The sequence below is a fragment of the Lissotriton vulgaris genome, chromosome 1_2 (assembly GCF_964263255.1).
Source record: "Lissotriton vulgaris chromosome 1_2, aLisVul1.2, whole genome shotgun sequence".
Taxonomy (NCBI): Eukaryota; Metazoa; Chordata; class Amphibia; order Caudata; family Salamandridae; genus Lissotriton; species Lissotriton vulgaris.
Window position 1 is genome coordinate 302,901,749 of NC_141686.1, and position 16,407 is coordinate 302,918,155.

The 16,407-nt window shown below is 55.8% G+C and overlaps 1 protein-coding gene across 1 annotated transcript; it reads left to right on the top strand.

Moving 5' to 3' along the window:
* Window positions 1-5,111: 5,111 nt before the first annotated feature.
* Window positions 5,112-15,659, top strand: LOC147736563 (apelin receptor-like). Its single transcript, XM_086953304.1, has 2 exons — window positions 5,112-7,038; window positions 15,178-15,659. Exon 1 carries the CDS (start codon window positions 5,812-5,814, stop codon window positions 7,024-7,026), a length of 1,215 nt encoding a protein of 404 aa, XP_086809430.1. The 5' UTR covers window positions 5,112-5,811; the 3' UTR covers window positions 7,027-7,038; window positions 15,178-15,659.
* The last annotated feature ends 748 nt before the right edge of the window (window positions 15,660-16,407 follow it).

The following is a 16,407-nucleotide window of genomic DNA, read 5'->3' on the forward strand; positions in this document are numbered from 1 at the left end:
AGTTCAGACATGGCCATATGCAAATCAGGCTTGACCCTGTGCCTCATGGGAACAGTCCAGCCCGAACTGCCAAGCCATGCCTCCCCTGGACCGGAAACAAGCTTCCGAGGACCGGTTTCTTTAATGCGACTAAAATAAATCAATACACTAGGAGACGCCATTTCCACACATCTTCGTTTGTGCGCTGTATAGTTTGATCAGGAAACTGTATGTCTGTGCAAAGTTTAATGGTCACTTTCAGGTGAAATAATGGCAGTGTGCTACCACATCATGTGTGCTCCACTCTACACAACTCTGCTCTACACCACTACAGGACACTCGACTCTACTCTACGCTGCTCCATTCCACTCCACGATACTCCACTCTACAACATTCTTCTAAACTCTATGAAACTCTACTCTGTGCCACTCCACTCTGTGCCACTCCACTCTGTGCCACTCCACTTTTTGCCACTCCACTTTACGCCACTCCACTTTACGCTGCTCCACTTTACGCCACTCCACTTTACGCTGCTCCACTTTACACCACTCCACTTTACGCCACTCCACTTTACGCCACTCCACTTTACGCCACTCCACTTTACGCCACTCCACTTTACGCCACTCCACTTTACGCTGCTCCACTTTACACCACTCCACTTTACGCCACTCCACTTTACGCCACTCCACTTTACGCCGCTCCACTTTACGCTGCTCCACTTTACACCACTCCACTTTACGCCACTCCACTTTACGCCACTCCACTTTACGCCACTCCACTTTACGCTGCTCCACTTTACGCCACTCCACTTTACGCTGCTCCACTTTACGCTGCTCCACTTTACACCACTCCACTTTACGCCACTCCACTTTACGTCACTCCACTTTACGCCACTCCACTTTACGCTGCTCCACTTTACACCACTCCACTTTACGCCACTCCACTTTACGCCACTCCACTTTACCCCGCTCCACTTTACGCCACTCCACTCTGTGCCACTCCACTTTTTGCCACTCCACTTTACGCCACTCCACTTTACGCCACTCCACTTTACGCCGCTCCACTTTACGCTGCTCCACTTTACACCACTCCACTTTACGCCACTCCACTTTACGCCACTCCACTTTACGCCACTCCACTTTACGCTGCTCCACTTTACGCCACTCCACTTTACGCTGCTCCACTTTACGCCACTCCACTTTACGCCACTCCACTTTACGTCACTCCACTTTACGCCACTCCACTTTACGCTGCTCCACTTTACACCACTCCACTTTACGCCGCTCCACTCTACAACAATCTACTCTATGACACTCCTTGACACTCCACTCTACTGCAGTCTATGCCATCTATGCCACTCTACGCCACTCCACTCTAAGACACTCTACTCCACTCTTTTCCACTCTGCTCCATGACCCTCCTCTCTATGACCCAGCGGTGGCTCATCCGTTAAGGCAGAGGAGCCTCGTCCCACAGGAAAAATAAAATGATATCGCCATGTTATTATCATGTTACTTTTCCCGAGGTGCGGGGAGGGGCGGGAGGACTGCCCACATAGCAGGGGGAGGAGTGGTGGCACTCTCTAAATGTGCATGATGGTTTGGACGTCCGTCTTGGGCAGGCCAAACAGTCATGCGCACTTAGCATGTTCTCCGCCGGGCTGTATTGCACAGCCTGGGTGGAGGACATGCACAGACTCCCAACCCCTGTCTGAGAGCTGAACCACAGCGCTCAGACCAATCAAAACGCTGCTGTCATGCTGGTGACAGCAGCATCGTGATTCGCTAGGGGAGTCTGGGAGCCTGGGTGCTTCCTGGGAGAGAAGGGGAAGTCAGAGGGCACAAAGTGAGCAGGCATGGACATAAGGGCAGTCTGAGGGCGCAAAGGAAGCAAGCATAAGGCAGAAGGGGCAGTGTGATGCTACGAAGTGAGCAGGCATGGACAGAAGGGTGGTCTGAGGGCACGTATGGAGCAGGCAGGCAGGCAAGGATAGGGGGGCAGTCAGAGGGCACAGAGAGAGCAGTGATGGACCTAAGGGGCGGTCAGAGGGCGCGGGGCAGGCATGGACAGAAGGGGCAGTCTCAGGGCATGGAAGGAGCAGGCATTGACAGAAAGGTGGTCTAAGGGCACGAAGGGAGCAGGCATGGCCACACTTGAGCAGGCTGAGTGCTCGAAGGGAGCAGTCATGGACAGATAGGTCAATCAGGGGGCACGAATGAAGCAGGCATGGAAACAAGGAGCAGACAATGCGAGAAGGGAGCAGGCATGGAGAGAAGGAGCAGACAATGCGAGAAGGGAGCAGGCATGGAGAGAAGGGGGAGTCAGAAGGCACGTATGGAGATGACGGACAGAAGGGGTAGTCGGAGGTCAGGGAGGAAGCGGGCCTGAACACAAGGGGCAGACATAGTGAACGAAGGAAACAGGCATGGAAAGAAGGGGCCGTCTGAGGGCATATATGGAGCAGGCAGGCATGGATAGAGGGGGCAGTCAGAGGGCACAGAGAGAGCAGTCATGGACCTAGAGGCGGTCAGAGGGCGCGGGGCAGGCATGGACAGAAGGGGCAGTCTCAGGGCACGAAAGAAGCAGGCACGGACAGAAGGGGCAGTCTGAGGGCACGTATGGAGCAGGCAGGCATGGATAGATGGGGCAGTCTCAGGGCATGGAAGGAGCAGGCATTGACAGAAAGGTGGTCTGAGGGCACGAAGGGAGCAGGCATGGACACACTTGAGCAGGCTGAGTGCTCGAAGGGAGCAGGCATGGACAGATGGGTCAATCAGGCGGCACGAATGAAGCAGGCATGGACACAAGGAGCAGAGAATGCGCGAAGGGTGCAGGCATGGAGAGAAGGGTAGTCTTGGGACACAAAGGGAGCAGGCATGGACAGAAGAGACTGTCAGAGGACACGAACGGAGCAGGCATGGAAAGAAGTGGCAGTCTCAAGACACGAAGGGGACAGGCATGCTTAGAGGGGGCAGTTAGAGGTCACGAAGGGAGCAAGCATAGGCAGAACAGGCACTCCTAGCGCAGGGCCAGTCACAAGACATGGGGGGGGGGGTACATCCGCAGCAGGGAGCAGAGGGTGGCATGCTTCTGGCAGGCTGTGGAAGAGGGTGGCGGGGTTCTCGCAGGCAGGGGGGGGCGGTTGGCAGGCTTCTGGCAGGGGGGTTGGCAGGGTTCTGGCAGACAGGGGGAGGGCTGGCAGGGTTCTCACAGGCAGGTGGCAGAGGGTAGCAGGGTTCTGGCAAGCAGGGGGCAGAGGGTGGGGGGTTCTCGCAGGCAGGTGGCAGAGGGTAGCAGGGTTCTGGCAGGCAGGGGGCAGAGGGTAGCAGGGTTCTGGCAGGCAGGGGGCAGAGGGTAGCAGGGTTCTGGCAGACAGGGGGAGGGTTGGCAGGGTTCTGGCAGGGGGGGTTGGCAGGGTTCTGGCAGGCAGGGGGGAGGGCTGTCAGGGTTCTCGCAGGCAGGTGGCAGAGGGTAGCAGGGTTCTCGTAGGCAGGGGGCAGAGGGTGGCAGGGTTCTGGCAGGCAGGGGGCAGAGGGTAGCAGGGTTCTGGCGGGCAGGGGGCTGAGGGTGGCAAGGTTCTGGAAGGCAGGGGGCTGAGGGTAGCAGGGTTTGGCAGGCAGGGGGCAGAGGGTGGGGGGTTCTGGCAGGCAGGAAGCAGAGGGTAGCAGGGTTCTGGCAGGCAGAGGGTAGCAGGGTTTGGCAGGCAGGAAGCAGAGGGTAGCAGGGTTCTGGCAGGCAGAGGGTAGCAGGGTTTGGCAGGCAGGAAGCAGAGGGTAGCGGGGTTCTGGCAGGCAGAGGGTAGCAGGGTTTTCGCAGGCAGGGGAAGGGTTGGCAGGGTTCTGGCGGGGGGGGGGGTTGGCAGGGTTCTGGCAGACAGGGGGGAGGGTTGGCAGGGTTCTGGCAGGGTGGGTTGGCAGGGTTCTGGCAGGCAGGGGGAGGGTTGGCAGGGTTCTCACAGGCAGGAGCAGAGGGTAGCAGGGTTCTGGCAGGCAGAGGGTAGCAGGGTTCTGGCAGGCAGGGGGCAGAGGGTAGCAGGGTTCTCGCAGGCAGGTGGCAGGGTTCTGGCAGGCAGGGGGCAGAGGGTAGCAGGGTTCTCGCAGGCAGGTGGCAGGGTTCTGGCAGGCAGGGGGCAGAGGGTAGCAGGGTTATGGCAGGCAGGGGGCAGAGGGTGGGAGGGTTCTGGCAGGCAGGGGGTAGCAGGGTTCTGGAAGGCAGGGGGCAGAGGATAGCAGGGTTCTGGCAGGCAGGGGGCAGAGGGTGGGAGGGTTCTGGCAGGCAGGGGGCAGAGGGTAGCAGGGTTTTCGCAGGCAGGGGGTGGGTTTCCAGGGTTCTTGCCAGAGGGTCAGAGGGCGCTCAGAACACGGCAGTAAAAGACCGGCTAAGCCCGATAGCTGGTAGGCATTTTGCGTCAATCAGAACCACGGGCAGTGAGGGGGCAGGATTGGAATTGAACAAGCAGGTACAGGGGCAAAGTCGGACTGTGGGGGAGAGTTGGAGAACTGGTAAGGCAGGGAGAAGCAGGGGAAGAAAGGACAGAGTGCAGGCCGACGGGACATGCATGGGAGGGTAAGCTAGGACAGAGTGCAGGTCGGCGGGACAGGCAGGGGAGGGTAAGCAAGGACAGAGTGCCGGCCGACGGGACAGGCAGGGGAGGGTAAGCAAGGACAGAGTGCAGGCCGAGGGGACAGGCAGGGGAGGGTAAGCAAGGACAGAGTGCAGGCCGACGGGACAGGCAGGGGAGGGTAAGCAAGGACAGAGTGCAGGCCGACGGGACAGGCAGGGGAGGGTAAGCAAGGACAGAGTGCAGGCCGAGGGGACAGGCAGGGGAGGGTAAGCAAGGACAGAGTGCAGGCCGACGGGACAGGCAGGGGAGGGTAAGCAAGGACAGAGTGCAGGCCGAGGGGACAGGCAGGGGCAGCCTGTATGTCATGTCTACAGATGAAATCTGTGCGTGCCCAGAGCGCTGCAGGGGTTAACAGCTCCCTGAAGAGGTGTGAGGAAGACGAGGCGGCGGTGATGGGGAGTGAGAAGTTGAGATGCGAGGCTCGCGAAGGGGTGTGTCTTCAGACCCCACTAATCTTATGGCACGGAGGGGCTGGGTCAGGCATCTTTAGCGCAGAGACCACCAGAGAGGGCAGTTCACTCTCCAGGACCCTGCAGGAGACAGTGGAGCGGTGACCAAGCACTGCAGACGCAGAGGAACACCTCCCTGCCCTCAGGAGGGGCAGAGCCAGGCGAGCTACCCGCATCCGATACCACCGGCCGGTACCCAGGGCCCAGGAGACAGAGGGGGGCGGGTGACCAGCCTGAGACCGAGGGGCGCCGGAGAGTCCAGCGAAGGGACGGAGGGGGCGTCTTGAGACAGAGGAGGGACAGGCGGTTCTGACCGAGACCGACGAGGAGAGACTCTGGGAGCGAGCCGCCACCTCAAGGGAAACCCAGGACCCCTGAACCCGCGAATCAAACCAAGAAGAGCCGAGGCCAGGAGGGCTGGGGACCGAGGAGGCGACCAACAGGCTCGGAGGCGAACTCTGGAGAAGACGAGGTCCACCTGGATCTGGGAAGAGGACTCCCTGGGTCTGAGAGGGACACTCCCTGGATCTGAGAGGGACACTCCCTGGATCTGAGAGGGACACTCCCTGGGTCTGAGAGGTCCCTCCTGAAGGGACCACTCTTAAGAAAGAAGTTTCCAAGAGAGGACTTCATGGTTTTTGTGGAGACCACCGGGAAAGATTTACATTGATTTGTTTGAGGCCACCAAGGAAGGCCAGCTTTGATTTTGGAGAAGGCGTCCTTGATTTATTCAAAGCCCTCTTTTGTTGGAACGCCGCTATGACCCACGGGCAGGGCCTACATGCACTGAGTGAACTCCACAATCTCAGCATGGACAGTAGTGGGTATGAGGGGGACTACAACTATCCAGACGGCATGAGCTACAACCCCCACGACAATGAGACTGAGTGTGAGTACAACGATTGGACGCCCACCCACGTACTCATGCCCACCATCTATATGCTCGTCTTCCTCCTCGGCATCTCGGGGAACGGCCTTGTGCTTTGGACCATCTACCGCAACCCCGAGAAGAGGCGCTCGGCCGACACCTTCATCGCCAGCCTGGCCCTGGCCGACCTAGCCTTCGTGGTCACGCTGCCCCTCTGGGCAGTCTACACTGCCCTCAACTACCACTGGCCATTTGGGTCCTTGGCCTGCAAGCTCAGCAGCTACCTGACCTCCCTGAACATGTATGCCAGCGTCTTCTGCCTCACCTGCCTCAGCTTCGACCGCTACCTGGCCATTGTGCACTCGTTGACCAATGGGCGCATTCGCTCGCGGATCAGCGGCCTGGTGGCCACCGGCGTGCTTTGGGTCCTGGCGGCCATATTTGCCCTACCAGTGTTGGTGTTCCGCGGAACGGGCCCAGGGCAGGAGCAAGCTGAGAAGATCAGTTGCCTCATGGACTACGCCAGCGTGGCCGGCAAAGCCACTGAGTTGCACTGGATGGTCAGTCTAAGCATCTTGTCCACCCTTCTTGGATTTGTGGCCCCCTTCGCCGTCATGCTGACCTGCTACGTCTTCATTGGCCGGACCATCTCCAGCCACTTCCAGAAGCAGCGCCATGAAGGCCTCCGGAAGCGACGTCTCCTCAGCATCATCTCGACTCTGGTGGCCTGCTTCGCGGCCTGCTGGCTACCCTTCCACCTGGTGAAGATCATCTACCTCCTGATGGACCTCGAGGTCCTTCCCTGGTCCTGCGGCTTCCACGCCTTCCTGAGCAACATCCACCCCTACACCACCTGCGTGGCCTATGTCAACAGCTGCCTGAACCCCTTCCTGTACGCCTTCTTCGACAGCCGCTTCCGCGAGCAGTGCCTGGCCGTGCTCTCCTGCGGCAAGCTGAGGCCGCTGCTGAAGATCCGGCCTGGCTCCCGCCTGGACGACAAGTCAGGCAGCCTGTCTTCCGGCAGCCATGCCGGCAAGCCGTCCGGAGAGACCAAGGTGCCCCCGGGGACCCCGACGGAGGAGACGCTGATCCCATGCAGGGTCTGAGCCCAGAGGCAGGTAAGGCAGAGTCCTCCACCCTTGAGTGTTCCTTAACCAACAGACCAGTTCTTTATGGTTTCTACTGGGCCCAGTTGAGGCAGGTGGGTTTTGGGACATTGGACTATGTAAAACAAGTCGAAAAAAGCAATGCTTGTTAAACAGTGGTGGCTGGTGGAATTTGCAAGTGGTGGGGCGTAACACAAAATAAATGTATACGTATAAGGCTGACGTTTCATAGGGTTCCCCCCAGAAGATGTGTAAACATTGACATTTGTAGATGCAATTTTCAGCAAAATTCTTTGATATATGGGCAAAAAATACTATTATATTCACGTATAAAGGAAAACTCATAAAACTGTTTTTAACTTGTTGTTTGTCTTAGTATAATACTCTTGTACAGTGTAGGCTTTGAACTGAATCACATGCATACCACAGTTGAGAGCTGAGCTCTGGAGCTGAGGCCGAGGGCAGTGCCAGTTCCTCAATGTGGCCGTCACTGAGTGAAAAAATGTGTTCACAATACATGGTCATCCAATTGTTGGCCTCTCTGCAGAGCGCACAGTGCATTGTTCACACATTCCACTGCATTTCAGTAAAAACGCACATGATGGAAGTATAGAGTAGGCAAAATATTAATAACAACATGTACCACTCCTGGGCACTCCACTTGACCTGCTTGTCATTACTAACAGGTCTGAACTGCAAATTAACACAGACCTCGCATTGTTTCCTAATTGACAAATAACAGTTACCGGGTATCGGGCCACTTTAGTATCGTTCTGTACGTTTTCTGCTCTTTTAATTCTTTGCCGGTAAGGAGTAAAATAACCCTGCAGACCTGATAATGCCTTCTCCTATGAAAGAATTAGCCTTGCCTGCACATGCTTCTACTAAGCCACTCTGCCTTCTTGGACTCGTTCGCTCCTGCTATGTCACACCCAACTTGGTCGCCTAAACACCATGAACAATGGTACTCTCCCTAGCAATTAACCCGTGTCACCCGTGCCTCGTTTGGGAGCATTAACTCAATTACCAGTCAACAACCCAACTAAAGCTACGTCAATAGTGTATCTGTTTGACGGGATCTTATTCATGTGCATCAGACCTTCCTGTTCTGTCAGCATGGACACGTGAAAACTGCACTTGCTAGACCAAAGTTACTGACGCACTGTGCACCAGTCTAATTAAACTGTGTCACCATTTCATGAATAACATTCCCAAGCATGTGGAGAAGAAAGCTCGGTAACGGGTTGCACTCTATGACGCATGCAACAGAATAGACAATCTAAAGCTTTTTAGTGGAAATGTGTAACAACACACACATGCTTTACACTTGTAAATATGAATCATTTACGTCTGACAAAGTGTGGCCTGCTGAGTAATACATATTCCGGGTCTGTCTTAACCTATTTAAGCCCTCGTTTCACTGGACCAGAAAATTCCGACCCTTGCAGAAACCCCGATTCCATCAGAGGTCGGAATTATGAGTGGTGCAGAGTGTATCATACCAGTGTTCACCAAGTATAATAAAGTGCTCAGGCCCGGTTTATTTTCTGCTGGTCAAAATTTCAGGAAAGTAACCGGAGGGGAAAAAAGTCCAAGGAATTACCGGAACCTGCAGTTCTTGGGGCAGTAACCACCAGAAGATAACTATTGTGCCCTATATATAAGCAAAAATGGTAATACGTGTTATGTATTGCACCCAAAACATCCAAGTTGTGCGGCGTCGAATTGTATTAATATCCAGAGCACTCATGATGAGGTTCAAATCCGGCCACAATCCTCTATTTCTGGGTTGTTTTTTTTTACCTTATGAACTTTGAGGAGTTAAACGTGCATACATTCGCGGCTAGCTTGCTGTCGTGCGGGGAGGGGGGGTTATTAAAACAGAGGGCACTGGTCACATGCGAGCACTCGCACTGCTCAGCACTTGTACAGACACGGTTCCTTCCACAGATCGGCGAGTCTCGCCTACGCACAGACTAGCATTGCATTCGCACAACAATAGCCACATGGCTTACTACTGGGCCAGACCCCGCCACATAAAATGTATTTAAACAATCCTACCTGAGGTCCGACTCCTGAGCAGGCCCCAGGTCCGTTGGCGCAACTACACAGACACAATTCCTTCCACAGATCGGCGAGTCTCGCCTACGCACAGACGAGCATTGCATTCGCACAACAATAGCCACATGGCTTACTACTGGGCCAGACCCCGCCACATAAAATCTATTTAAACAATCCTACCCGAGGTCCGGCTCCTGAGCAGGCCCCGGGTCTGTTGGCGCCACTACAGACCATCCTGCTGCAGCAGCCAATCCTGGCGTCGCGTGAACAGCGTCACTGCGCCAGGATTGGATTACGAGCAGGACACTATCTGCCCGTAATGAGACCGGGGCCCCGGGTCCCTGCCTATGTATCTGAGTGCTACGGGTGGGGGTGGGGAGGGAAGGTCTTCTGTACGCATGCGCGGGAGAGTCAAAAAATTGACTACTCCGGGATTTAACATGCGCAGGCAGCACCCCGCAGCCTGTCTGTGTGACCTGCCTGCCTGTCACTCTGCCGCAGCTCCGCCCCCCACAATCCACATCCTTATGGATGCCCGATTCGTTCACGCTTTTCCCGGGACAGGTAGCGCGCAGTGCGCTCGGCTTAGATTAATCTTTAAAAAGACTGATTTATTTTTAAAAAGTCATTATTCATTGACAGTGCGGTCGTCCATGGCTAGTGGGGCAACGCCCCAACGCCCCCAATGGACGCACCGCCACTGTTGTTAAAGATAGTCCATTCTGCAGCCAGCAGACACCATTGAGCGCCAATGACCAGGACCACGATGTATCTAGAATTAGTTTGAATTTTCCAGTGACATTTGGAACTGGTCTCGCTGGATTCAGGGGGGGGGGGGGGGGGGGTGGCTTCCCTTCTTGAGGAAATGTGGGGTTTCCAGCGTGGTCAGCCCCAGTCTAGCAGCTAATTGACTAACACAGGAAATGGTGACTGGATTACAATTATTTTTGGTACTTAGCAAAGTAAGGGGAAAATGTGTTTTCATCACTTGCCAACGACCCTCTCTACTCTAATGCATGCGCGTCGTAAATCATGAATGTGTAATCACGTAAAAGGTAGTATGGCTCTAGTGACGTGTCCCAATTCCACCCTATTTTCCGTGGCGTGTTTTTTTGCACCTCGCACACCATAGCGTTCAATAGAAGCACTTGTGTTTGCGGCGCCCTGCAACAGTAAACGTGGTCTCTGTGAAGCGCTCTCTGCTGCTTCTTGGTGCTAGATCCCGGATATTTTAAGCGCATGGGGTCAGGGGTGTTTTAGATGTGCTCTGTGCAGCCGCCTCTGCTATCACTCGCCGGCTTCAAGCTTGCCTTTCACCCTGTACAGCGACCCGATGCCTTTCGGCTAGGTTCGCGCTATATGATTACAGTATGCATACACACCTACATCCGAGGACCACACACCCAGCCAGGCGCTCCAGCGCCTAGAGTAGGCACAGGCGCTCGGGCAGCAGGCCTGCTGTTGATGGGAGGCAGGCAGGCAGACACAGGCGCTCGGGCAGCAGGCCTGCTGTTGATGGGAGACAGGCAGGCAGACACAGGCGCTCGGGCAGCAGGCCTGCTGCTGATGAGAGGCAGGCAGACACAGGTTCGGGCAGCAGGCCTGCTGCTGATGGGAGGCAGGCAGGCAGACACAGGCGCTCGGGCAGCAGGCCTGCTGCTGATGAGAGGCAGGCAGACACAGGTTCGGGCAGCAGGCCTGCTGTTGATGGGAGGCAGGCAGGCAGACACAGGCGCTCGGGCAGCAGGCCTGCTGTTGATGGGAGGCAGGCAGGCAGACACAGGTTCGGGCAGCAGGCCTGCTGTTGATGGGAGGCAGGCAGGCAGGCAGACACAGGCGCTCGGGCAGCAGGCCTGCTGTTGATGGGAGGCAGACACAGGCGCTCGGGCAGCAGGCCTGCTGTTGATGGGAGGCAGGCAGGCAGACACAGGTTCGGGCAGCAGGTCTGCTGCTGATGAGAGGCAGGCAGACACAGGTTCGGGCAGCAGGCCTGCTGTTGATGGGAGGCAGGCAGGCAGGCAGACACAGGCGCTCGGGCAGCAGGCCTGCTGTTGATGGGAGGCAGACACAGGCGCTCGGGCAGCAGGCCTGCTGTTGATGGGAGGCAGGCAGGCAGACACAGGTTCGGGCAGCAGGTCTGCTGCTGATGAGAGGCAGGCAGACACAGGTTCGGGCAGCAGGCCTGCTGTTGATGGGAGGCAGGCAGGCAGACACAGGCGCTCGGGCAGCAGGCCTGCTGTTGATGGGAGGCAGGCAGACACAGGTTCGGGCAGCAGGCCTGCTGTTGATGGGAGGCAGGCAGGCAGACACAGGCGCTCGGGCAGCAGGCCTGCTGTTGATGGGAGGCAGGCAGACACATGTTCGGGCAGCAGGCCTGCTGTTGATGGGAGGCAGACAGGCAGACACAGGCGCTCGGGCAGCAGGCCTGCTGCTCATGAGAGGCAGGCAGGCAGACACAGGCATGATGGAAGGCAGGCAGGCACACATCCCTCGGGCTGCTTGGGTGTAAGCTTTAAGAGCTGCCTAGTTTTTCTGCTGGGTGAAAAGCCTCCAAGGAAACCCAGATGCGACGGGCCTTTAAGAGTTCCCCCAGGAGATGAAGCCAGAGACATGTAAACAATTAATATATGTATCGATAAATTATATCCAGAATGCAAGCAAACTTACGTGCCCTCACATGTTCAAATAGACACCAAAAGGAAACCTGAACTAGCATTAATAAAGTCATTTCTTTTTGAGTTTTTCAAACAAAAAAAAAAAAACTTCCATCAACATGGACAGGTGTGCGCCTGTACAGGAACACACGCTGCATGCTTCAAGAAATGAAAGACCATGCTTGCTATTCCCCACCCCTCTTTACATTTCACACTTGAACTCCACTCACCGTCGCGTCACTCTGCGTGACTGTCACTCCTTTTGCGTGACTCTAGTTGATCAGACTGTGTATGGAGCCCCGGCTTTACTTGGGGTTTTAGGAGGCTTAGGCTTTTTGATACAGATTTACGACCCTGGCACACAACGCAGCGCAGCGCCCAAAGTTGCTGCGTTGCGTGACAAGGAGCGTGAAAGACAGCGCCATATCTACAGAGATACATACACTCTCCTTCCCTCTCCCTAGCACGGACGTACAATCAGGCTGCCGTGGGCCACCCATGTGTGCACCACACACGTTTGCACCATAGTGCAAGGGTGTCTGTGAGTCTGGCATGGGTTTGTACTGGAATGGTGCCTTCCGGTACACAATACTGTACCTAGGCAGCTGTACAGCGTTCCCCTTTGTATGTGTCCGGTGCAGTGCAGCACGCGTGCAAAGTCAGAAAGAAAGGACTCCAGACTGGCCAGGAACAGTGATGGGACTTCGCCACCTACTGGACAAAATCAGGAGTGAACCTGATTTCTAGTTTCCTTCATGTAAGATTTGATTCTGCCCAGGGGGGGTGACATGCTGCTGCCTGCTTTCACTTTATGGCAATACTCCCGGAGAGAGAGAGAGGCGCTCTCCGAGCAGGTGAAGCTTTTATCCCTCGGAGACGACATTTAAAGAGCTCAGCGGCGCTGGACACAGCCCCACCCCACAAAGAAGGTAGAATAAGAGAGGGCTCCAATATCAGAGCCTCCTGTACTCAAAAGGATTTCTTATTATAAGGTAAGGGTCTTATACCAGAGGGGGTTCTATTCTCAGAGGAGGTTTTTTAAACCCGTGTGGGCTCCAACATCAGGCCTTCCAGCCTGAGAAGAAGTCTCTATTCTCAGAGGAGGTTGGCAGAACTCTGCTGGCTCCCTCTGAGCAGAGAGTACAACTTAAGTCCCTCTGTCTCGTCTTTAACCCCTTCGATGATGATGACGGCCCCAGCCGTCATGCACTACGGTGGGCGTGTGCTGATGACGGCTGGGGGCCGTCATAAACCCGCCCACATGCGATTCTGCCGCACAGGCGCAGAATCGCGGCCGCGACCAAGGGGTTAAGGCTCTTCATGGGATAGGACCCTTAACAATGCAATCTAAATTTGATTGGTTTGCCCCAACTAGACTGCTTCGCTCCTCATCGGCAAGACTGGTGAATGTGCCAAGGTTTAGGTAAGTTAGGTCGGGGGGAAGGTCCTTTGGGGTGGAAGCAGCCACTATGGAACAGACTCCCATGGGAGATTAGGCAAGTTAAGGAGCTTCTCCCTTTCAGGAAAAAGGTTAACACTTGGCTGTTCCCCAAGTGCTGGCCGGCTGGCCTGGCCTGGCCTCACATTCCCCACCACCCTTTTCTGAGCTATCAGCACCAGGAAGCCTGCAAGGCGGCAGTTGCGCTTTATAAGTCGAATAAATAAATAAATAAATAAATAAATAAATATTACATCATCCTGTTCTGGGGAGATCTGTCTATTATCAGGGGATGTCCTTGAACCTGAGGGGGTCGAATATCAGATCTTCCTGTTCTGAAAAGACATTTGTGTTACCAGAGAGGGGTCTTTTGTTAGAGGTTCTTCAATGGAGGCGACTGTGCGCGAGACCTTTCTCTCACGAGAAGAGATTTTCATACCAGAGGGGGTCCCTATCTCAGAGGAGGGTCTTACACCAGATCTTTGTCATGGGTGAAGCCTCTTCTAGCAGAGGGGGGGGGGTCTTATATCCATCTCCCGTGTGTTTCTGGTAGAGGTTCCGGCTGTCGAAGCCCCTTGGTATTACAGAGGCGTCCCTATGTCATATCGGGGTGCAGTTATTGTAACAGGGGTGCTTCTTATAGCAGCCCTTGGCAGCACCCCAGGCTTCTATACCAGAGAGGGGGTTCATACACCAGAGGGGAGTCTCATGCCACAGCAGACACATATAGAAGTGGGGGTTCTTATATCAGAGAAAGCACATATCACACAGTGGGGGTTCTCGTATCACGAGGCTCACAGACCAGTTTGTAAAAGAAAAGGTTCATATAACAGAAGAGTTTCTTATATCAGAGGCGACTTCCTACATAAGAGGATTTCCATATAATAATTGGGGTTCTTATCTTAAAGGAAGCTCAGATAAAGGGGTGCATAGGTCAGAGGAGGTTCATATAAGAGAGGGGGTTCTGATGTCAGAGGAGGGTCTTATAATAGAAGGTGTTTCATTACAGGCCCTTGCGATCAGAGAACGGCCTTACGTCACATCTCTCCTCATCTACTTGTTTCTATAACGAAGATCAAAGATGAGCACAGGTCAAAGGTTGTGCTCATAAGAGGCATTAATAGAAGCTCTAACTTCTGAAATAAAAAATGGATTTTCTGGTCTGGCTTCATAAACCCCAGAGCTCATTCTTTTGAGGTGTTAAACAATAGGTCTCGTCATAAAATAACGTAAGACAATGGAACGCAACATCCAGAAGAAGGTCAGCTTAATGAAGTGAAGGTTGAAACATTGTGATCTTTTCTTCTAGTGCAGTTTAGGAATGTAATGCCTGATATGTGTGTTGTCCTGTTATTAGGGATTGCTATATCCATTCACAGTTTGGGGCAAAGAAGGATTGCATGTCTTAAACTATTCAAATTTTTCTTTTGTATGTATTTTGTGGCACATGCCTCCATCAATGACATTACTTTGCCATGTTGATACTAGTGTGTGCCAGGGTACCTCTCTCCCCATCACTCGGCGCCTTTGCTCTTCCCACGTGTGTGTGAGCCCCCCTCGCCCCCCCCCACCCCCTCGCCGCCATGTTGACACCAGTGTGTGCCAGGGTACCTCTCTCCCCATCACTCTGCGCCTTTGCTCTTCCCACGTGTGTGTGAGCCCCCCCTCGCCGCCATGTTGACCCCAGTGTGCGCCAGGGTACCTCTCTCCCCCCTCCCTCCCCAGCACTCTGCTTCTTTACTCCTACCCCAGGCACTCTTCCCCCGGGTGTGTTGTCCTGCGCCCCCCCCCCCCCCCCCCTCCGCCGCCATGTTGACCCCAGTGTGTGCCAGGGTACCTCCCTCCCCAGCATTCTGCTTCTTTACTCCTCCCCAGCACTCTTCCTCCGGGTGTGTGGCCCTGCGCCCCCCTCCGCCGCCATGTTGACCCCGGTGTTTGCTCTCTTCTTGCGCCTCATGTCTGTGTCTATAGATCTGACCTCGCTGTTTCTCTTTGCAGATCGCTGGCCCCCCGCTGTCCGTCCAGCTGAATCAGCACAGACCACCACGAACCCCTTTATGGATGCGGCAACAGGCGCTATAAACCCGGAGTCCTGCTGGACGCTATACGTGCCTGGCTCCGGGCCCCTGCCGGGCAGAACAATGGGCACCCGCCGAGCTGGACGCTGGCATGGAGGGCACCAGAACCCAGCAGGACCGGAAATGAACCGTGCTGGGCACGTGAGCCCAGCAGAGCCCGGACATGAACCGTGCTGGCCACGTGAGCCCAGCAGAGCCCCGCGCGCTGCAGAACCGATCTTGCCAGGCGCCACAACTCTGCCCACCCTGCGCCCCTGGCACAGCGAGAAACACGCAGGACCAGCACACTGGCATGTGAGACAGCTCACGCCCGCCACACATGTGTCCTGGCATGGAGGGCACCGGACCCCACTGGATACACAACACCGCTGAGGACCGAAGAGCTGCAGCGAGTCCAAGCCACAGACCGCTCGGAGCCCAGGCCATAGACCACCTCTGAGTCCAGGCCACAGACCCCCTCTGAGCCCAGGCCACAGACCCCCTCTGAATCCAGGCCACATACCCCCTCTGAGTCCAGGCCACAGACCCCCTCTGATCCATGCCACAGGCCCCCTCTGATCCAGGCCACAGACCCCCTCTGAGTCCAAGCCACAGATCCCCTCTAATCCAGGCCACAGTCCACCTCTGAGCCCAGGCCACAGACCCCCTCTGAGTCCAGGCCACAGACCCCCTCTGATCCAGGCCACAGACCCCCTCTGAGTCCAAGCCACAGACCCCCTCTAATCCAGGCCACAGACCCCCTCTAATCCAGGCCACAGACCCCCTCTGAGCCCAGGCCACAGACCACCTCTGAGTCCAGGCCACAGACCCCCTCTGAGTCCAGGCCACAGACCCCCTCTGAGCCCAGGCCACAGACCACCTCTGAGTCCAGGCCACAGACCCCCCCCCTGAGCCCAGGCCACAGACCCCCTCTGAGTCCAGGCCACAGACCCCCTCTGAGTCCAGGCCACAGACCCCCTCTGAGCCCAGGCCACAGACCCCCTCTGAGTCCAGGCCACAGACCACCTCTGAGTCCAGGCCACAGACCCCCTCTGAGCCCAGGCCACAGACCCCCTCTGAGTCCAGGCCACAGACCACCTCTGAGTCCAGGCCACAGACCCCTCTGAGCCCAGGCCACAGACCACCTCTGAGTCCAGGCCCAGACCACCTC